The sequence below is a fragment of the Talaromyces stipitatus genome, genomic scaffold (assembly GCF_000003125.1).
Source record: "Talaromyces stipitatus ATCC 10500 scf_1105507295487 genomic scaffold, whole genome shotgun sequence".
Classification (NCBI taxonomy): Eukaryota; Fungi; Ascomycota; class Eurotiomycetes; order Eurotiales; family Trichocomaceae; genus Talaromyces; species Talaromyces stipitatus.
Genome location: NW_002990120.1, coordinates 1,458,772 through 1,481,873, shown reverse-complemented (window position 1 = coordinate 1,481,873; position 23,102 = coordinate 1,458,772). Strand labels below are relative to the sequence as shown.

Below are 23,102 nucleotides of genomic sequence, written 5' to 3'. Positions count from 1 at the left end.
TCTAGCTAAGTGGTGAGGTCCAGGGTTGATATCAAACACCTCGCCTACAACGGGCTAGTCCCCATATGGCATCCAGGCAGGCGTCTACTTGAGACAGGTGACATCCTGTCATAACATAGCTAGCCCGCATTGCGCTAAACTGCATTTGGAACCTGGCGAGAAGTCTCAGCGTAAAGAGCTGAAAAATGTACGTAATGGAGAGCTATCTCTATAATTTTTCATGATTTTTGAGTCACGGGTAATGGCTTCTCTGCTATAGTTAAGTTAGTGCACAGGGGTGGTTCATGTCTCAAAGTTGTCGCAGTTCCCAAGCCCTAACACCATATGTCTCAGATATGCCCTAACCTATCCTTCTAGTCGGATGAATACCCTATTCGAGTACGTCACAATTGCTCGACTGATATTACTGACCGTTAGTTGAACGGTTCGATAGGATTAAGCAAAGATTGAAAACGATTGCATCCCTCTTAGGTCTAGTGCCGTCTATTTCGCCTCAAATATAGTAACCCAGCGCCAGTTCGAGGTACAGGAAGTTTGGTATGATAACACTGATGGCATATATCTGATACATCATGTTTGGGCTTCAAGCATCGTGAAGAAGTATACTTTACCGTCTGATATATAATAAGTCACTGTCGGCCCCCGATTCAATCCTTCAGCTGCGTCGTTCAAAATCTGATTTGAAAGTCTCGAGCAGGTCAAGTTATCGACGAGAGTTTATTTGGTTGTTTTTGTTTTATATACAAGCACCATATTCCAGAAAATCATTTAGCTTATTCCAAGACTATCAAAATGCGTTTCATGACACTTTCCCTCCTCTCCTTGGCTCTGCCTTCAGCGCTGGCGCTTCCCACACTCCCCATCGCTTTCAACAAACGAGCTGCAGCTCGCACATTCGCCGAGCTTACAATCAGGTACGCTTGTCCTCTCCATATTCAAAGAAGTCAATCTTATGAGAACTAGCGACGGTACAGCAGGCAATGCCCTGGCCGAAGCAACCGCCAAATTTCCCGTCCCCGCAGACCTCGCCTCCGTCTCCTCCGCAGACCTCAAGACCCTTCAAGCTGAACGGGTAACAGCAGAAGATGCAGAAACAAAAGCTTTTAATCCTGCCATAGCCGCTGCAACAGACAACGCAACAAAGACGGCCCTGCAAAACGGCAAGATTAAGAACAAGGTGTTAAAGCTATTTGCGGAAGTACAAGCTTTGCAAATTCAGCAGGCGCAAGGCAGTAATAATCAGGATAAGATCGATGCAGAGACAAAGAAGTTGAATACGAATGTTGCCCTAGATAAGAAGGCGGCTGGACAGACAAGTCAGACTGTCACTTTTACGGGGAATTGATGCGTGAATACACTCGGTGGAAGGAATGGTGCTGTTATGTATGGCAGGACTTAGAAGAAGTAGGTCTTCTAATGCCATTAAAATGTAAAGGTATTCTGAATCAAGCAAATAGTCTTAAGTTATTGGATGTAAATTGTGTTTGTCAGCACTATTCCTTGGTCCAGCAGATGCGCTGTTTCGCAGCAGATCCGTCAATGGATTAGTCTGATTTGGAAAGTGAGTTGTATGATACATTCAGTATGCATTCTTTACCTAGGTAGATGAACTGTCGACATGATGTTGATGATACACTGAATTTATAAAAACTTGAGGATTGAGACCATTTAACTTTTCCTACAGATCACTTAGATACGTCTTGGCTCACAGTTGGATACTCCATGAGATCTTTTGGTCTCACTTCTCTAGGTAAGATATATCAACTTCAGCAACAATGGTATGGAATAGTATTGCCTGACTAAAATATAGAGCCTCTCTATGGACGAATTCTCACTAAGCACTGAGTTCTTCTAGTCTTACCCATATTAAACGCTTCACTGAGGTATTTCTCTATCACTGCAACTGCCCAAGCGGGAAATGCATTTGCTTTACAGTTGGAACAAACTCCAATTACTGAGATCTCACATTCCTCTTATCCTTCTTCGGAGACCTATGAGATTGAAACAGTCTCCTATCACTATTGGAAATAATCCCACATATCATTAATCTATATACCTTCTTGAAGTGAAAAAAACAGGCGATGTTCGTTCAGAGTTGCTTGGTTACCTTACTTTCTATTCTCGAATCCACTTTTATTATAAACGAATTCTCATTTCTTATAAGATATCTTCAAGAGCCTGTCATCATGCAGCCACTCTTCATCGGCCGCCATCGTTGCTTCACAGGAACAACATGTTGAGAGCCTCGCTCGTCAGATAGGAGCAAACGAAACCGACACTTCCTGCATCCCTCCACCAAATGACTTTCCCTCTCGACGAAAGAATACAGAAGAACGACGTTCTAGTGTTACAAGAAGGCGGGGACGTCTTCATTAAAGTCGGCAATTGAAGGAGGGGGGGGGGGGGTGGTGAGTGGGGTTACGAAGAGAGCATTAAGACTCGATGTGGAAGTCACGAGGTACACCAAGTGTCGTTGCCTGAAGATGATTTGGATTCGGTCTTCCTGTTCTGCAAAATACTATATGATCGGCAATACCTGATTGATGAAACACCTGATGGTTTTGCCCCGCTTGCGCTATTGATTTTCTGAGATAAATATCAGTGCTCTGAAGCCGTAGGCAATATATGGATACTGCAGAGTGTGTCCACGTACGGGGCAAATCAAAAACAGAAAGCCTGTGGCCCTGTGCGCTTCTCAATGGCCGCTTTATCAATAAGTCCGGTCTAGCATTTGAAGAATTGTCTGTTCTTATGCTAAAATGGTTCCGTGCACATGGACTGAAGAAATATGAATGCCTTTCCTGGTACATGTTGATGTATCATCGTTTGGTTGACTCCGATTTCTTCAGCGCATTCGAGTTGGTGCATAAGGATACCAATACTCGCATTAGTCAAATGTTCTCGAAACATTTTGTTGATCTAAAACTCTGTACTTGCCACAATGGTTTGAATACACGGGCAAAGAAAGCAGCATCGTTCACAGAACAACTATTTCACGCAGATTTGATGCCTTCAGACGTTAGAAGACTTTTATGGAGGGTGTTACCGAGACAGTTGATAAGCTCCAGGATTCCAGTCCGCCATTTCAATTACTGCCTACTCGACAACATGACCTTGAAAGAAATATTTCAAAAGACGCTCCAAATATCAACGACAACGGGAATTTGTCTGTCGTCACTCCCTCCGATTCCACGCGGCAACTGCAATACATTCTCGGCGAATCAAACATTCAAGAGGAATTTCCCGATTTCATGCGCCAATAGTGCATCTGCGTTTTTAAGGGGGAACCTATTGGCAATTTCTTTCCCGTTCATTTTGGCGGCTTGTGTTAGACGGGATTGAATTGGGTTTTTAGACACGCTGCTTCCGACTATAATAGAATTTGGCATTAGATATAATCAAATGTAGCAAGAATCCATCTAAAGCAATTAATCCTCTGTCTTATCTCCAACAAAGCCCATAACTTTGTAGATCCTTGTAGGCCTGCAAGGTGTACGGTGTAGTAGCAAGCCGAAGAGTTCGTGTAGACTCGTGGTACGATTTCACTTCTTATCGGTGACTACGCTATATATTATTCAAACTTTTGCATGCAATTCTGAGAGCCTGAGATTACTTCCAGAGACAGGCTATAAATGTATTCTGGTGGGAGTATAAGTTAGCTACTTGATCGTTGGACTTAGGGTACGATGGATCACGTGATATCTCCCCAGTATTGGAATCTTTTGGTACTAGTCCGAACGGGGTTAGGCTCTGATAGGAGCGTACAATCTGGGTGAGGAATAAATTGACTCTGATTTGCACTGTCGTTCATAGCATCAGTTGAAGATGAGGCTTTTGTCTCACTTTTGCCTTCCTTTTCTAGTTTTTTCTTGATTCGTTGGAGCATCCTAGCTCTAGGGTGTCCATGACGTCTTTCTAGTTGCTCGAATTTTCGTTGTATGGCCCCGTCTGGTTTCCAGTTGGCGGTACGTTTCTTCGTGTTCACGTATGGGCAATCTTCAAACAGATGTTCCTGACCGCATACGCAGGTCGGCTTCTGCTTAGGTGTTGTTAGGTCCTTTTGATCCTTCTCAGGCTGGTCGGATTTATTACCAAATGTCGCCATGGCAATATCTCGTCTGGAAGTTTCGTTGGATTTGGCATACACCTCTTCCCATCGTTCAAATTGACTTATAATTTCGTCAACTGTTGGTGCCTCTATTAGACTGGTGGCTCCAGAATCAAGGTCGAATTCTATCATACGTGTGGTCCATGTCTCATAGAATTTGGTTAAGATATCCTCTGTTGTTTTGATGAAGTCCCTAGCTAATCTGTCGTCTGGAATTTCAGTGAATTTGGCGAATCTCATGTCAATTATCAAATCTCGCATTTCTGAATTAATTCTTTTGATCTCAAGGGCTTTTTCATCATTATGAGCTCTCGGTGCCGCTCAACTAGCAATACTTTCTCCCGGTTTGGTTTTGGAGCAAGCTTTTTCTTAAGCTCTCGGATTATTTCAGAAACCTCGCTAATTTCTCGAATCATAGGCTTGTGTCCAATATACACGGTGTCGAGAATATAAGAATGTATATGCTTCATACGCTTTTGGTGTTTCTCAAACCGACTGAGTTGTCGCTCGTATGTATTGGATTCAATCTGATATTTCTGCAACAACAGCTGCGCTTCACTCGTTTTATTGAAGTCTATCTCAGGCGCAACTGGCTCCATGGGCTTGGCTGGTGCGGGCTCAAGTACCATCCGGTTTGGGTCAGGGTTGATATATTCCCATACATTCTCCTTCATTGCCTCCGTGCTAAGCTGTTCGATCCATTTTCTCCAGTCATCTGTCGTTTTTAGGATTACAATGTTCTTTTTGGTGTCCATTGCTAATATCTCGTATTGCTCTTGGGACTGTTATTGAACTGTATCTCAATCGAGGACGCTCGCTGGGTGTGGTATCGTAGCTGGCTGTACAAGACTTCCGAATTGAGGATTGATTTGTGAATAGCTTCAAATGTAGCTCACAGGGATCCCAGGCTCACAACTATTGGAATCTTTTGGTACTAGTCCGAACGGGGTTAGGCTCTGATAGGAGCGTACAATCTGGGTGAGGAATAAATTGACTCTGATTTGCACACTCTCTAAAAACACAGCTAGCTACGCATCTTGATCCTCTTTATATACACAATATAGTGGCAAAATAGCAATCCTGAATCCAAAAGTAGGGCTGTCGATATTGTGCCAAACCTGGGATCGGCAATTGTGTTTTTCCGGGGATTCACCGATTAGTAAGGTCGTCCAGAATGGGATTAGCGTATCAGATATCCAACACCCAGTGTTGAGGATTAGGTAAGTTAAACCTAATCAAGGAAAGCCTACAACATTGATACAAGGAAAATTCGAGAATTGAAGACACAAGATTGAGCCTACGAATCAATTTTACAGCTCTGTGTCGAGAATCTTCTATTGAGATTTTCTGGATATTTTCTGTATGGAATTCTCAAGCATAAATAGTGTCCAACAGTGTCCAACAATCCTATCAAGAAGTAGAGAGAAGGGTGTGCACAGAATTAGATCAATATCAATATTTCCCACTATAAAGACGTGTTTGAGTATTGAGCTTAACTGAGTTTGTGCTAGTACATAGCAAGTTCCGATGCCCAGTATCGGAACTTCAACGTAATACCATTTCACCAAAAAGGACGCCCTTAAAGGGATTCTGGTATTTTGTTGTATTTGAGAACCGTTCCGTAGTTCGACTACTGTATTCTGCTAGTAACGTGATTTTGGTTCCAACATAATACCAGAATCCCTTGAAGGGCGTCCTTTTTGGTGAAACGGTATTACATTTAAGTTCCGACATTCCAACATACAGCTTGAGCTAGCCACTAGAGGGTCTGTGGAGCGTAACATTTGACTATTTTCAGAGTGCTGGTGATTTCTGCTCAAGGTACAATAAACTTAAATTGGAGTTCCAAAGCGTCATGTCAAGGTCTAGTCGTCACAGCATCTAGGCTGACCAAATGTGGTCGAGAGATGGCAATCAAGATCAGCCGGACTGGTTACGGTTGAACAATGCCCAATTTCGATAACAACAACGACAGACATTCCGGCGCATTTTTAATAGAAAGCATGTAATCCAGTATATTATAATGACTAATTATTAATAATGAGGTAGTAGATTGCCTGGTGCCCCATCGCCTTGTCCTTGCGGACTATCGTCCTATATAACTTGAGACCATACATCCATAAAAAGAACATCCTGAGCCTTGATAGAAGTATCCACAACAAAATTATCCATGTTTCAAGTCAATCCAAAAATGTAGTGTAGGGTTTTCGTTTGCGAGAGTGTTAACGTTCTTTAAATATTGAAGTGCATTGAGTATCTCCTGTAGTTGCGCGTTGACGGTTGGATCGACGTCTCTATCCCTAGAGTTTAAAAACTCGGCGCAAATGCAGAGAGGGATTGGTGTAAAGGGGTGGACCTGGAAGCATGTTAACATCCATTCACCTGATGATCTGCAACGAGTTATGAAACAAACCTTGAAGTAACTGAGCTGTGTCAGCTCCTTGGCAAGTTCGACCGTTTCTTTTGCCGCCATCCGGGACCGTTGCTCATATTCCAGTATAAAGCTGTGGTATTCAGGCGAGTCCCATGTTGTAGACTCAATTATCTTGTGAAGATACAGTATTGTCGTTTGTGCAATCATCTTGGTGAACAGAAGCATCGGATCCATATGCTCTGCCTGAAAAGGGTAGGACAAGGACAACATGGAAATTCTGGCCACAAGAGCTGAGTCAATCCATTCGTGTCGACTCCAAAATTCTTGTGGATTGCTTCCATATACACCATCTACCATAGATAGGTGTCGGTGAGACAAGCTGCGACCGCATATGGTAGCAAGCATTATGCATTCCGAAAAGGATGATTGCGGAGTGGTCATGAGGTCACTGCCAGAAAGCGCATCTGAAAGAAATCCCATGTTGACGGGCTGTCCGCTCTGAAATTCAGTCTCTGGCATGGGAAGCCGAGTCAAGACATGCTCCGTTAGTGTAATGGGCCAGCCTTTGCGAATGTTAGCGAACCTATCCAGGGTGTACGCCATCCAGAACGTCCGCCTTTTCTCCTCCACTTCCACCCAGTCCGGTTCCATTAGTTGGTTAGCTAACTCGCCTGGACTATCAATCTCATATAGCCGCATCATCTGAATCAATCGGAATAAGCGGCCAGCGCTAAGCCAACCTTTTCGATAAGTACTTCGCATGAATTGGTATATGGCTAGTAGCAGCCATGCTTGAGCTTGCTCTATGTCAAAAAAGTCCATCTCATTATCCTTGGACTCAATGATCTCGAGCATCCTTTTGGTGTGAGCGTATAGAGAGTCGCGGATGCTTTGGCAATGTGTCGACAAAGAGGCTGCCAATGTCCACATGGCATATTGTAAAGCAATTCGTGAATCTGATTTAGAAGCACCCTTAGCCCATGTAAAATATCGAGCTCGCTGTATCACAGGAATTAGAGGATGGACTCTTTCGAAATATAATTGATCCCTATATATAATATTAGCATACACCAATTCAGTATCATCATGTTATCGGTGCAGATATTAGAAGATGACGGCATACAAGTCAGCTTTCACAAGCTCTGGAATAACATATGGGACTTGAATGGACGATGATATGGATGCAAGTGATGTTCTCCTTTCAAGCGACTTGTCTATATTTTCGCCATCCGGACTGCAGGGTTGCGTGTTATCCGGGGACAGTGACTCGTCACTGAGTGGTAAAGCAATACCGCCTTGCTGTTCCATAATACATCGCTCAAGTGTTGCTATTTCGGCTCCGTCAGCTTGATAATGTTCCTCTCCATTGATATCCTCTTACCTATTCTTCCTTTCAATGCTTTGAGATGTCCTTTCTTTGGTCCTCTTGCAGGTCGGACAGTTGTGGTGGTACACACGACCCCGGCGTCAATGCAGTTACCACATTGTGGTTGTCTGTCGCATCTTAGTTTCCTTCGCCGACACTCTTCGCATGCTGACCCCGGTCGTTGTCTCGAAGTGGTTGAAGTGGTAGCAGCGCTCTTTTCTTCTGACATTAGGGCGGGCATTGGTGTTTGCAAGCTGATGGTGTGGGTGTCAATGACTCCAGAAATGAAAGTACTTTGGAGTACTTATTAACAGGTATATGTACCCAAAGATGCAAGGTACACAGCTTACTTGCTGCGAAACAACTTAAAAACAGAAAGATTGATACTTCTCTTAGCTTGTGATACAAAGTCAAAGCTCACAAAAGAGAATGTGGATATTCCCAGTATATACATGTACTTAAGCTCTCCAAGCTATCATGTTTTTAATTACTCGTATACCAGTCTGCAGATCACGATGGTAATAGCCTTCCGTGCCTATCCAACTATTAGTAGAAAAAAACTCCAAAATGTGGCCCTCGTACATCCCGAGAATGGAGAATGCATCTACTCAGGATGATCCTAAAAGTGGAGCAACACCTGCGATCCAGTCAACGGACATTATTGCAGTGCACTTGAAATCGAGACAGAAAAAGTAACGGTAAAGAATAGCGGAGATAAATTGGGAAAAGCCACGAAAAGGGTTTCTTAGGTGCTATGCCAGTCCGGTATTTCCCATTTTTCCCGCTGGCCAAAGATAAATTGCTAATAACTTACATGACTTGCTGAAGGCGTTGGCGTTTGGAGTCCTCCAATACTCATAATTGCGGCAAATCTACGTTGAAGTACATGAGTAGATTTGACCTGAGCACAATGTACACTCCACCATATGGGGGCTTACAATTTCATTGATTGATAACGTCGTATGGGTGGCCAAATCATCTGCACTATAGGAACATGTTTCACTACACAATGTCCTTTCCTATGCAATGCGCTATGTAGAGCACATCTACCAGTGCTTATGTGCATGCTGACCATCGAGATACTTACAAGCATGGGCCTTTTCATGCAGATGACGTGGTTACACAGGGCAAGAGTAGGAGAGAACCATTCGAGGACCGGATCCGAAGAGGGAACATAGCTATGATGATGCGACCATTGAGTAGTCGATGAAGCTCGATGTTTCTATTTCCCCATACCTAGAAATCATCAGTTAATGCTCGTGTTCATGAAATTAAGTCCTCTTACTAAACATGGCATGTACAGCTTCAGTTATTCGGGCGGCCAGAGATGGAGCTTGTTCCTCAAAAGGATCGCCCCAGGCTCAATGGATTGTTGTTGACGTATTTCCCCTTTGCTTTTTTTCGGTATTCCAACAGATTCGGCTTATGGGCATTATCTCAGAACCTCTCCAACCTTATTACTAGTCCATTCAGCGCGGAGACAGAGCGAAGTACTACAACAAATCGAAGAGAACAATCCGTAGGTATTGTAATGTACCAGCGCACAGGAAACTTCTCTCCACTCGCAGGTCGAGTTCTCAAGCCTAGACGCCACTTTGACCACCCAGTTGGGACGAAAATTCGAATTAGACATCAGCATCTCGGCATATCGAATCTGTGAACTTCCTCGGTGACAGTTACGACTGTCGAACCAGATTCAAAGTTCCCCACGTACTAGTATATGACGATCCGGTCAATTCGGAGACACCATTAGGTCGATCATTTTAGCCCCGTTGCTCGTAAAGAAACCAGATTGGGCCAGGTTTATTAGGTCATTATTGCTCAGAAACTGGCTCCAGCCACCTGTCGCTTTACTGTCTTTATCTAGGTCCGGATAGATTAGGCATTAACCTCTGGGGCGGAGTCAACAACGCTAGGCCGGGAGCTACCAAAATGATCGATCTACAATTGATAGGGCTCTTCGCCTCTTGTTGGGATTTGTGGGCGTTGTTTCAGATACCGTTAGTTTTAGAATGTCATTCTATTAGTAGTTTGAAATACGGAATATGTTACAGTACACATGCCCGATGGTTTGCACTGTTTCAATACGTGTGGCTTGTCCTGGGCGTAGAGTACATATACAGCTTCCATGTTAAGATATGCATACACTCCCGAGGTCATAACCACGTAGATCGTCGATGAACCCCAGGAACAGAATAGACTTCAGCTTCATATTTCGCATCATTAGGCCCCGTGGTGATTTACTATGCATGCATCGTGAACGGTCTACGCCGCAATTAAGTGCATTTTCAGCACGCACAATACCTAACTTACTACGTTGTCAAAAACTCGAAACGAAGCCACGGAATAGTCAAGACAGCATCATTACTCTTTACGTAACATGATAAATACATATTGAAAGCAAATCACGGCCCTTTGACGTGTCATTACCCATATTGGTGTGTTTTGGAAAATACTTTGGTAGAGAAGAATATTGTGAATATTGTGATACCCACCATCACCTGACCTGCTGCTGCCCTAACTGTGGAAATCCAGGGAGTAGAGACTACTCTGGAACGATCTTCGATCATTTAGATGAGAATTTTCAGCCAGCCATACCGGGATTTAAGCTTATATACCTACGGAGTCTCGTATTCATATTTTCTACACGACGATTTAAACGATTAATTAATACTACGTAGTGACGAGGAAAGAGGCGCATACCGGAAGTACAAGTTTGTATCATTCGTCCCATCAAAAATCGAGAAGACCTGAATCTGAAAATGCTATTGGACCGTAAGTCATATGAATTTCATCCAAAGATCGCCAAGTCCGCATCCAGATAAGGTAGACTCCCGAATGTGACGAATGATATGAATAAGCATCCCTGCTCTTCCTTGGCCTCGGTGCATGAATGGCGTGGGGCTGGCCTATTATGCCGAACATTTATTGAACATAATCGACTCCGACAATCGACAAGCATGATAGGCCCGCTTTTGAGGCTTTATGGGTGCCGAGATGGACACATAGTGGCTTTCATTCACGGACCGAGTTCCGTGAAGAAAAGACGATTATGTAAATCGTGAGAGCTGCCTAACTTAACTAACGTAAAAACAATAGTGAAGAGGGCCGTGGATGGAGCCCCGTTGTAGATCACCTGTGCAACTTAGTGTTACCTAGCGGCACCAATATGCTGGATCTCATGGCCCTTGTCCAGTCCCAGAGTTGTCTTAAGTGTGTAACTCGCAGGGACAAGGATAGGATAATCTGTTGATTTCCAGACCAGATGTAAATAACTCGTAGCTATATTTCTCAGCCCCAATGGAAAACTACCCTTTGGCTCCGTATCTTCACTCGTGTTTCATTTACAGGGGTCAATGTTTCCGATCCTTTTGAATCGATAGGCAACTGATCTCGTGTTCGGCAAGATAGCATCTAGATCTCGGATTTTGCTGTACATGCTGTACATCTACATATTGTATACCTTGCAATAATGTTGCACACAGTTCTCAATCAAGTAGCAACCTAGTCAATGTAGGTCACGCTACCAAGCTCAGAGAACCATGTCCTATTAATGAGAGTACTGTGGTAGGCCAAAGATCGTAAAAGTACTTGCATGTTCAGGAAACCCCATACATCAGTTTACGTAGGTGTAGTGGCACAAGTTAAAGGTTATGTAGAGGAACTAAACCTAATTTCCGCCAAAGCCGGTTATATAGGTGTGGACACATGGTCTCCAAGGTATCCACACGAGAAAGCTAATCTGACTTACAAATCTATTGACAGATGGTTCATAAAAACTATTTTGATGCAATGTTAATGCGTCACGATCCGCATAGGACATTTAGAAGGTTTACATACACGGATAGCCAACCTTCGTTGCATGTTTGTACCAGAGAGTTCGCGTGTAGCTGCCTCCTCTCCTGTCTATTGCCAATTCATTGACGGCTTAACATACATATTTCCGGTGAGCTTTTTCTTTTTTGGCCAGAATTACTTCTTCAGGCAATTGCCTGGTTGCTCTTGAATGCCATGAATACATCATAGCCTGTTTAATCGTATTTGTGGAAAGGTACCTTGTCTACAATCTACGTCTGTCTGGTAAGCCCTAACACGTTGTGATATTGGTAGATAGAATTAGTAAATACCAATTACGGTGCTGTCACTATTTGAGGCAATTCTGTATCAAGTAATATCTCTCTGTTAGTATAGGTAATCTTTACTCATACTCATATAAGATTTCCATGACCTCGGAAAATGTTTCACGAACCGAGAATAAACTTGATTGTATAGCTTGCTTAGTGATAACTGATTGTCTGAATGACCATAGCAGCGCAAATACGGGTGTTTTAACCATGAATTGACTGTTATGCACCATTGAGGACTGTCTACAACCTCGTATAGCGCTGCTATTGACCCGGGTTCACATTCGAGTCACTCCTGGGAGAGAGAGCGCTATCAATATACGTCTTTCCATCTATTCTCTGTTACAACCTGACACATCCGGTGCTGATATCCGCACATATTTGTCTTACTCAGGCGAAAATAACCGCTGATATGGAAAGTGGCCAACCTGGAATCAATCTTGCCGTTGATCGTTTGAAAGAAAAGAGAGAATAAACATATCTTTCGCAAATCTCAAAGTTCCAGATATCTATAATAACATGTCATGACATCCATGTGTTTCATTGAATGACTATTAGTCTGAGAAAAGATACAAGTCGAGTCTAGTCTCCCTCCAATATGTACTTGACGGCGGTTGCACAACCTACTCATGAACACAATTAGTACTACTCTGGTGGAAAAGTTCCCAAAGTAAGCAGAGGATTTTCCATTTCAGGAAATCTGTCATAAAATCAGGTTATCACAAGCTTTCTGCTACCTTTTTTAGACTATATGTATAGTTCATGGTCCAATAGAGAGTAAATTCTATTCGTTATTATTGCATTTCCCGCTCTACAAAGCGATTCCCGTGTAGAATTCTGTTTTCCATCTACATACGTGGTTATATTCGTAATCGAACCTCATTATGCCGGCAATTGCATGCAAGATATATCGATGTGTGCTTGCAGATCTTATGAGGTGAAGTTTCAGTGGAGCCATCTGAGCATGGGCGCTGCTGCTCTGATACTGTCCCTTACCTGGTAACCATGTCATAGGTGGAAAGAAGTACCTAGGTATCGTAAGAGGATCAACGAACAAATTCCAGGACATCTATTCGAGGGCAGAAAATGGATTCTAATAGATACATGGGACAAATATATACAAATAACGTCATTGTGTTTCTAAGATATAAAGGCCAGGCCCTTCCACAGTCACCACAGTCCTCGAAAGAAATCACAAGGACGATTCAATCATTTGACTTCCTTAACCTCCCTCCGACTGCGCGTCCTCACAACCACAAGATCCTTACCATTCTCACCAGGCACTTCCTTCACCCTATTTCCCCTCGGCACCCTAGCCAACCAATACAAAAATATAGCAGCCAAAACATTAAACCCACAATACGCAAACAGAATTCCGATATCACGCCACCGCTCACTGAAATATATACTCTCAGCGGCCAGGAATTCGTCTGTAGTAGCTAAGGAACAGAACTGGCAGTTTTCTGTAGCGTTGGGGTTTATTATTCGCCCGCCTACGTCTAAGATGTAGTTGCTGAGGAAGGATTGGCAGGTTTCGCCGGCATTGGGTGGGGAGAGAGTAAGGAGTTCGATAGAGGAACATTCGACGGATGTTTGGGCCAGACCGACTGATAATACCGCGCTGACTATGTACGTGAATGGGGAGACGCGGTACATGAAGATCCAGAATCCGGGGAGGGCGCCGGGAGTGACGAGCACGCTTTTCTGTTGTTAGCCTTCTGGATATTCAAATAGCCTTCCAGGGAAGACATACCCGCAAAACACAAGACATAACGAAAACATCAATTGCGATATTTGTCCAGCGGTAGCCGCGTCATCAATGCCCGCAACAACCATCATTGTAAAGGTCGAGGTGAATAGCATAAACAGCAGAATAATTAAGAACATTGTTCCACCTCTTGATACAACGCTATCTGTCGGTTCTGCATTCTTATATAATCCAATAGGGTAGTACCATGCAAAGAAGGCGGGTATAGCCATGAATAAGTTCCAGGGTATCTCAACCACGATTGATGCCAGGATGAATGCTATCCATGAATATGCTTTACTAGGCCGTTCACGAACCTCGTATAACGAGCGTTGGAGTGCGAAATAAGGCATCATTTGTTGACTCAGGTTAGGAAACATTGTGAGAAACATGAAGATGGCGAATGTTTGATTTTCGAGGCCTTGTATTGAAGTTCCGGCCCTCCAGAAGGAAAAGCCTATAAATAATGTCTGATTACCTGGTGATCAGTATACCAATCTAGAACGAAAGTAAAGGAAAACTTACCGGAACTACACTCATCGTCATCTTGGCATAAATGTAGCCTGGCGTACGCCAGAACTGCTGGAAATTTCGGTGAACAATCACCAAGAATTGGTACCAGAGAGGCATAGCAAATTCCGACCAACCAGCGCCATTCTCGGGACGTTCCTTAGCTTGGAGATCCGCCTTCATAATAGCAAGTTTTTCACGAACAACAGCACGTTCAGAGCTACCCTTCCAGACCTCGGCCCAGTCCTTGTCTGCTTTAGAGCCAGGTGCTGCACCAATAACTTCCAACATCCATTCAGCTGGGTTCGCTGATTCAGGACACTTGGAGGAGCCGTTTCGTTCAAAATAGGAGATCAATTCACTCATACTGTCGCCCAAGTCGCCAAAGTAGATAGTTCGCCCTCCTTTTGCGAGGAACAATAGACGGTCAAATTCCTGCATGAGAATGGCGGACGGTTGATGAATGGTACACAAGATGGCTTGACCGTGATTTGCAAGTTTTCGCATCAATTGACAGATACTCCATGCAGTTTGAGAATCCAGACCAGATGTAGGCTCGTCAAAGAATAGTAACAGATCAGGCTTAGCAGCAATTTCGACACCAATTGTCAATCTTTTGCGCTGCTCTACATTGAGACCTTCGCCCAAGACGCCAACAACCGCTTCCGCATATTCATCCATACCCAGCATCTTAATAACCTCTTCAACGTATGCATATTTTTCCTCCTTCGGAACCGACGCCGGTTGACGAAGAAGGGCGCTGAACCGTAACGCTTCCCTAACAGTTGAAGTCTCAAGGTGCAAATCCTGTTGTTGCACGTATCCCGTTTTTCGTTGAAAAGATGAATCGCGTGGGCAACCGTCGACCAGCATCTGGCCCGTAACAACACCAATGGTAACGCGGTTGGCTAATACATCCAGTAAACTTGTCTTTCCGGCGCCAGTGACCCCCATAAGTGCCGTGAGCGTGCCTGGTTTGACCCATCCATCAACATTATCAAGGATTCTTCGGGGTTCGCCCTTAATCTTGATATCGTAGCACACGTCTTGCCAGTGGAAAATAGATGTTTGTCGAGCAATAGCAGCTACCTCATCATGTCCATTTTTCTCAACGCTCGTCTTGGTATTTTCGACAGGCGCTTCTGCGTCATCCTTTTTGCCTCTGTTCTTGGCGAAGCTGGGAATCTTTCCTCGTGGAAAAACTAAGATTTCACCCTTCGATGGTTTAGCGGTGACAAGCTCACTAGCAATAATAAGCAGAACCAAGAGAAAGAAGAAGAATCCAGCCAAGATGCCGAAATTACGCCATAAGTGGCCTTGTGAGTACTGATAGGTCGTCGCCAAATAGTCATTCCCTTGAACGACCGTCTGTCCAGGAACAGCACCGTTAGCCTGACAAATATATGATTGATCAGGTAAATTATTGTAAGACGGTCCACTGGGGACAAAATTCGAACAGGTCCAGTTTCTGTTACCGAATTCGTTGACCATCAGACTTTCAAATCCGTAGGCGATTGGATTGATGTAATTTATCCAACGGAACCAGGGATGCATGCTTCGAATGGGGATCGTAAATCCTGTATATATCATGAGGGCGAGCATGAAAATACCTGCCGGCACCATTGCCTGTGCCTGTGTTCGTGACAGCGAGCCGATTAATCGAAATAAATTTGACATAGTAAGCGTTGTCGTGAAAGAGAAGAGGAAGAATGTAAAGAACGCGCCGTGTGTACGACGCAGGCCCGTCATGAAATACAAGATCAAATTGAAAACAACAGCACTGACGATTTTGGCAGGCAAATCGACCAACATTGAACTGAGACCTTCTGCAGATGGATGATAAAGGGCGTATTTCTTGTGCTTCTCCACGATAGGCCTTTGATCCCACAAGGTTTGAATCTCAAGAACGCTTGCAAATGCGTTCATCAGAATAGCGAAGAACATCAAGGAAGATCGTTGATAAAAACTGTTCGTATCTTGCGGCAAATTATAAAACATGCTGGAAACAATCAACGACATGATGATATTGCCAATCACAGCTGCTAAAGTATTACTCATATCACCCTGTAACCGCTTAGCACCACGCCAGAAGCAAAGCTTGACTTGCATGGGGTAGGTCAAGGTATACGGCGAGGCGGCGCGAGTTCCTTTGGCTTTTTCTTTCTTGCGAGACTCGGTGAACTCCTTGTACTTTTCGCCTCCTAATGGGTGCGCTGCTTGGAAGGCGTCCATTTCAGCGATGAAAGCTTGTCTTTCTGGACTTTCGCGCCAACGAGCAGCAAACTCGTCAGGGGTGTTGGGTACACGACCTTCAAAACCAGGACGAACTTCACGTTCTGCGGGGCTTGTAAGAGAGGTTAAGAAATCAGCGGTGGTCTGTCGTGGGGGGCAGTGGAAACCCATGTCGATAAAGAAGCGCTTTGCATCGTCAGCGCGGCCAAAGTATATTTGGCGACCTTCATACAGAACAATAGTTTTATCGAATATCTTATCAACCATATTAGCTTGAATTGACTCAACAAAAACGCACTGTATCGCTCACATCATAAATAGCTTGTCCGGCTTGGTAAATCGCTACGATTGCGGTAGAGCCTGAATACTTGGTCGAGGTCCGTAGAGTACGAACAAACTCAAGAGCAGTCGCACTATCTAAACCACGAGTACTATTATCCCAGCATTGCAAAGGACTACCGCACAGAGTCGTCTCAGCAATACTGACGCGCTTACGCTCACCACCAGACACACCACGGATATACTCATTTCCAACTCGAGTATTCTTGGTATGAGATAGCCCTAGGATTGCCATGACGACGTCACGCATGTGCATTGCGTATTGTTCTCGGCTTACACCAGGAAGTCTATTGGCAGGGGCGCGAGCTCGAGCGGCGAAGAGTAGGGTGTCCCCAGCTGTCATTTGGGGGAAATGAATCTCCTGCTCGCCCTGGTAGATAACTTCTCCGCGAAATCGACTGTGCATTTCTTCGTAGGAGACTCCTTCATATTGGATATCGGTTCCTTGGTCGAGCCAGAGACCGTGTGTGTCTCCACATAGCGTTCGCAGTAATGTTGAGCAACCACTTACATATCATTCGGTCAGTGTGTCTATTACAACAGAGAGTGAAGCGTGAATACCTTCCAGGTCGACCTAGAACAACCAGCATCTCTCCACTCTTGACTAATCCTTCAAAATCTCGCAAGATGTCTATGCGCCTCTTCTTGCGCAGCCCCAACCGACCGCGTATATAGCCAAACGCTTTCAGCCAGGTGTTGAAGACATCAGCTTGATAGTCCGCGGCAGTTCCAAAACCGTAGGCATTCAAATTCCGAAAGGTAACACCAGCAGTTCGACGAGGATACGTCTCTGGATCGCGAGAGGTAATATGCAGTAAGTTCTTCACCCATTTCTTCTGATTAAAACTTTCTGAATTTGGATCTAACTCGGGGTCGGTAGTGGTATCGAGAAATGAATTCATAGGCTCTCCAGATGACAGGCTACTTCGGCGTGAGATTTGCGATATTTGCCGCGCGAGATAGGTGATTTCGTCTCGCTCTTGTTCTTTCATCTCGTCAAAGAAGCCTTTGTCTGTCGATTCGGTTGATTCCCCTCCATGGCGTTGGATCTTCTCGTGAACCTCGGATTCCACACGCCGTGTTAGATCTTGGCCAGTGGCAGCGACGCCCGCACCCCCCGGTGCGGGTGTTTGTGCCATTTACGTGACTATTGCTGGTAGGTGGTCAAGTGAAGGAGACGGAGTTCAAGAATACAAGTAAAGGTATCACGATGGCGACTTCCGCTCCTTTTCGGATAGAGAGCTCAGCCGACATGTGATTGCCCCAGCTCTATAGAATGGACGAGGATAATGCAAAGACAGATCCCAACCGAAGGAAGTAAATATCCACCAAAAAAAAAAGGAAAAGAAAAGAAAAGAAAGAAAGAAAGCTCAAAAATATGAAACTCCATATCGCAACCTCTATCGGTAAATCCGTACAGAAACTGTGGACCGAAGCTCGGCCATCTTTCCACGGGAGCGGGCAAGAAGGCCATATGGCACGGGGACGAACAAGTTTAGCCACCAGCCATTGCTGCTGCAACTTATCATTGGTAGGATGTGCTGGTTGCATTTCGGTTATGATGTGCTCAAGCCTAAGGAGAGCATGGTTGGAAGACAGGGGAAGAGACCAGGAAGAACAGAGACGACAAGACCAATAAGGACTAACGTGGAAGATATCCCGTAACGAGTATAGCTGACCAATCAGGAGTGATTCTGTACGATAGCCGTTGAGATGGGGAAGACTAAGCGAGGCAAATCCCCTCATTGGGACTAGTAACCCTCGGCTGGTGACTAACGTGTTACAGAGCAGGATCGCCGAGACAATTCTTCGCCAATCAGAACACAGAGTGGCGTATTAAAGTAGAATAACAGGACCCACTTACGGGTCCGTGCTGCTAGTGCTAGCTTTTTCAGGTTAGTCTCCAGTCGTTAGTCAATCGCGCGCGATTGATCTGTAATCTCCATACGGTAAACAAGATCAGTTTTGGTTAGGTTCTTAGCAGGACAATAGCAGCTACCGTATGACTAGGGATTTTCAATTACTGGTTTAATACATCGTCATACCAAATACAGCATAGTGCCTCGTATCAATCGTATAGGGCTTCCAACCCCACAGTCACGTGGATTCCGCTCATCTTTTTAGATTCGAGTACGGAGTAGGAATCGGATTTTGAATCTATCAGAACTTCATAATCCGCGCGGCAGCTATGCATAGCGGCATTAAAACTAGCCAGCTACGATACACTAACCAACTTACATCCAATTTCCTCCATACCACCCCGACGATCTGTTCTCGTAGACATGAATTTACTCACTACCATCATCAACGCCCCAAAACGCTCTTACGACAAGCGATTGGAGATTATCCATCTCGGTACTAAGCAGATATCTCAAAAGACTTCACCACAACTGAACCGCCTAGCTGCTTGGTTGCGAAATTGAAAATGCCGTAACGAGCACCCACAAAAAACAGTTGACTATTGTCCATCACATGTGTATGTCCAAGTTGGATGTAACTTTTCCCGTCAGTGCTATAGGAAAATTTGGCGGAACCAGAGCTGCCACTAATATCGCAAGAAGTCCGCAGCCAGATTGATCCGCCATGAACCTCCACACTATCCACTACAGACCCTGTGTTGGTTGTATGCCATCCTCCAGTGCTGTTCATTATGGCATAATCTACCATTTGCAACGTGGTTACGGTTCCGTTTTTGGTTATGCCTAACCAGCCGGCGTCATACCGGAAGACAACGAGACCAGCTCGGTCTCCATCAATCATAGAGGAATAGTCAACGTTTATGGTAGCGTTAGAATGAGGACCTAAAATACGGTGCGAAAGTGTATTCTGCGCAGAAAAGAAGTCGTCCGTGATGGTGGCTGTCTCGAGATGAAGGCCATCCTTGACTGACCACTTAATATCATCAGGGTTGTGGTTCCATTCGTATTGTGGTCCCAGTGTCGGACCACTGAATCGATCCAATTTACTTATTGGTGTGACAGGCACCTGAGGGAGAGGATAAGGGTAAGTCGAGCCCCAATCATCTCCATTAACGAACTGAACATTCGGCATCCCGGTCCAGTCCCAGGTAATGGGAGCGAGCACCGGAAGTCTGCCACCAGGCCACAGATTGACAAACGCAATATACCACCACTTCCCTTCCGGTGTGTCGACGATGGCTCCTTGGTACGGGCTACTTCCCCCGTGAACGGGCTGCCCGTTGTTCTCCAAGACACGGTGCCACGAATCGTAAGGACCAAATGGGCCGCCACTGGATTTCAGCATGATCTGACCGTTACCAACCCCAGGGTTAGTCAACCAGATATAGTACGTGCCATTGATTTTATAAAATCGAGAACCTTCTACATATCCAATCTCTTCAGTTGTATTGAACACCACCTGTGATTGTTTATTCTGCAGATCACTTGTCAATTCTGCAACCCATATCTTTGCTTGCGTGCCATTCGCAACCCATTTCCCGTAAGAAACATACATGGTACCGTCATCATCGATAAGGAGACCGTCGTCATAATAGCAGTAATTCTGAATGATAGAAGTCTGTGTCCAAGGACCTTCGATGTTTGGAGCAGTGTAGATATACGTCTTTCCTGTCCCTTGGATGCAACCAATCCAATAGAATGTACCGGTAGCTTCGTGGAACCTCAGAGAGGAGGCATAGATCCCCTTGTTGTACACATTTCCTCCCTGGAGGCTGAAACTCGTAGTGAAGTTCATGTGCGGAACTGAATGAGACAGATACTCCCAATTGACGAGATCATAAGACCTGAGGATCTCGGCTCCGGGAGAGAAGTGCATATTCGAACCCGAGTAGTAATAAGTGTCATTAACACGGATTAGGTCAGTATCTGCCAAGTCCTGCCATATAATCGGCTGGGAAAAGTTCTCTGCCAAAGCTACATCCGAGAGAAGAAAGGCAAAGTTCAAGCCAAGTAGAGCTCGCATCATTGCGTATGCAAATAACGAGTCTTCAAGAGAATGAGAATTTAGAAAAAAAAAGATAGATGACGAGCATTTCAAGAAGAATTCTCTACTCATGTCACTACGACTTCTTTTATCTCTGATAATACACTAGTGTTGCGGCACTCCATCGGAACTCACATTAAGGCAAAGCTGCCGGAGCAAACATCCAAATTGTAGGACCTGTGGATAAATTCATGAGCAACTGCGCTGATCATTACTGAGCTGCATATTACACTAGAGGAGAACATGTCATTAAAGAGTACCTCAATAGCGTCTCACTTTGCTTTTTTTTTTTTTTTTTCAGGATGTGGAGGCGGGGTTGTTAGTAGCAATCGGATTCTGATGATGTTTTCAATTCACATTTGTTGCATTAGATTAAAGTAGCAAGCAAATGCTCATCACTTGTGGAGTATAGCCGGCTTGCTGAAGTATACGGGCACATACTCAAGACCTAAAGTGACGCCGATTCACCCCATGCTCCGTATGAGCTATGAGAAGTACTTAGAGTTCCCTCGTTTCTCTCCGGGTGGCCAAAATCGTGGTACCTAAGCATTAGTGAATATGCTTTACGATCCGTATTCTTCAGATATGGGTAGATCCGCCCCGGTTGGCATTACCTTGTCTAGGAGGACTGTTTGTATTTACCCCAGCTTTGACTGAAGTTCGATGCGCTGTTCAAGTTACTTTATCCAACAACAAGCTCCTATTAAGTGGACCTGATCACCGCCAACCGGTGATAACCGGCCAGTGAGTGTTGGGAGAAAGCAAGGGAGAGGTTAGAAGCGCCGGCTGTTGTCTGCTCTGGCGGCTAAATGTCATTACCATGCCATTTCTGCCGCAGACAGCGTGGAGTATCCAACTCCACCGGAGTTTATACAGAACAGGATTCCTACTGGATGTGTAAAATCTCATTTTAGGAGAGATGGATTGTTCAAATATAACCTCGCCGATCTCTACTATAAGAAGCCGTCAGGGGTCATGAGAATGTACAGGGTATGGAAAATAGGAAACATCAGTACATCTTTTCACCTCTATCTCTACCCGGCTGAAACTTGACAGGTCCGCCAAGGTGAAATCTACAATTGGGAAATTTCTACTTGTTCTACCCACGGTATCTGCCCTTCTTACAGCGAGGGGCGACAGCAATACAACCTTCTTAGATCTTGGCGCGCATAGAGGGGAGTCCAAACACCTTGCTTCGGGCTTCATCTATGGCATACCCGACACTTTTGGTCAGATACAATCGCATTTCTATTCAGATATCAAGTTCAACTACGGCCGAGCTGGCAGCGCTCAGGAAGTCGCACCAAATCGTGGTTGGATTTGGGGACTTTCCAACTAACATGGCAGATTGAACTCCACCTTGTCTTACTAACGTGCCGAGGGTTTGGCGCAGATTTCATCTTGCTACCTCATGATGTATGGGGTACTGATCAGGCAAACTCATCGACAGTCTAGCTAGGTGATAACGGCGATTGGGAGGATTATGACAAGTTTGTGACCCAATTGATATCAAACGACTTAAATCTTCAAGTCAAATGCCCTAGAAGATCTCGTTTCGGATATTGGAATGAGTCTAACGGATCTTGGTTCTGGGTTCGCAGTATGCGACAATGGATCGACCTCTGCGTTCGCACTCACAGACTGATTCGGGCCAACCCTGCGTTTGATCGAATGAAGATTTCAGGTCCAACTCTGGCCGCTGATCCGCATAACACCAATATCTGGGTGGGCTACTATGTAGTTTGTTTGAGTAGATTGCAGGTAACAACACCATTCCAAACCAGATTGAGTATCGTCTTGAAGCCGGTCCGGGTACTGGGACTTCCCAGTCAGCTTACGATCTTACCAATGCCTATCCATCTGTTGTTGCCATGCTTCGCTCGTACGGCATTCCGGAAAGACCTCAAATTATAAACGACTATGCTTCTTTCCAGGAGCAGATCCCATTCGGCGCAGCTTTCTGGATTTCACAGCTCAAGAGATACAACACTCACGCTCTACGCGGTAATTGGCAAGGTGGAAATACTCTTCACGATCTTATGGCAAACCTTTTGACGAAAAGTGACCCCTTCAAGTATACCGCCACTGGCTACATGCCCGGTCCGAAATACACCGTCTATCAAAACTACTATAAGAACATGACTGGAGTTCGTGTAGATAATACCGGGGGCGACAAACCTCCAGTTTGATGTTTATGCCACTGCAGACGAAAGAGACTGCACGATTCACATTTTGGCGGGGACCCAAACTGCGACATGTAACTGGACAATTGTTGTGGAGAATATTAGCAAGGTTGGCCTCCGTAGTTCCGGCTCTGTTCATTTTCACACGTGGGTTTT

General features: G+C 44.8%; 6 protein-coding genes across 6 annotated transcripts, besides 1 other annotated feature; 2 read left to right on the top strand and 4 right to left on the bottom strand.

The window, feature by feature from the left end:
• Positions 1-792: 792 nt before the first annotated feature.
• Positions 793-1,345, top strand: TSTA_057410 (uncharacterized protein; the record flags this gene model as incomplete). The annotated part of the gene is made up of 2 exons (XM_002487316.1): positions 793-914; positions 964-1,345. 2 exons carry the CDS (start codon positions 793-795, stop codon positions 1,343-1,345), a joined length of 504 nt encoding a protein of 167 aa, XP_002487361.1.
• Positions 1,346-3,691: 2,346 nt separating this feature from the next.
• On the bottom strand, positions 3,692-4,863 carry TSTA_057400 (uncharacterized protein; the record flags this gene model as incomplete). The annotated part of the gene is made up of 2 exons (XM_002487315.1): positions 3,692-4,390; positions 4,444-4,863. 2 exons carry the CDS (start codon positions 4,861-4,863, stop codon positions 3,692-3,694), a joined length of 1,119 nt encoding a protein of 372 aa, XP_002487360.1.
• A 1,283-nt stretch (positions 4,864-6,146) lies between these two features.
• TSTA_057390 (uncharacterized protein) lies at positions 6,147-8,269 on the bottom strand. Its single transcript, XM_002487314.1, has 4 exons — positions 7,864-8,269; positions 7,606-7,810; positions 6,522-7,530; positions 6,147-6,464 (listed from the first exon to the last, which is right to left on the bottom strand). Exons 1-4 carry the CDS (start codon positions 8,087-8,089, stop codon positions 6,273-6,275), a joined length of 1,632 nt encoding a protein of 543 aa, XP_002487359.1. The 5' UTR covers positions 8,090-8,269; the 3' UTR covers positions 6,147-6,272.
• Positions 8,270-13,020: 4,751 nt separating this feature from the next.
• Positions 13,021-17,939, bottom strand: TSTA_057380 (ABC multidrug transporter, putative; the record flags this gene model as incomplete). Its single annotated transcript, XM_002487313.1, has 5 exons — positions 13,021-13,671; positions 13,726-14,189; positions 14,245-16,716; positions 16,772-17,306; positions 17,362-17,939. 5 exons carry the CDS (start codon positions 17,937-17,939, stop codon positions 13,182-13,184), a joined length of 4,539 nt encoding a protein of 1,512 aa, XP_002487358.1. The 3' UTR covers positions 13,021-13,181.
• A 193-nt stretch (positions 17,940-18,132) lies between these two features.
• Positions 18,133-18,160: a microsatellite.
• Positions 18,161-19,158: 998 nt separating this feature from the next.
• TSTA_057370 (endo xylanase, putative) lies at positions 19,159-20,745 on the bottom strand (the record flags this gene model as incomplete). Its single annotated transcript, XM_002487312.1, has 2 exons — positions 19,159-20,491; positions 20,540-20,745. 2 exons carry the CDS (start codon positions 20,743-20,745, stop codon positions 19,159-19,161), a joined length of 1,539 nt encoding a protein of 512 aa, XP_002487357.1.
• Positions 20,746-22,365: 1,620 nt separating this feature from the next.
• TSTA_057360 (uncharacterized protein) lies at positions 22,366-22,952 on the top strand (the record flags this gene model as incomplete). The annotated part of the gene is made up of 2 exons (XM_002487311.1): positions 22,366-22,488; positions 22,518-22,952. The coding sequence occupies 2 exons, from the start codon at positions 22,366-22,368 to the stop codon at positions 22,950-22,952; spliced, it is 558 nt and encodes a 185-aa protein (XP_002487356.1).
• Between the last annotated feature and the right edge of the window lie 150 nt (positions 22,953-23,102).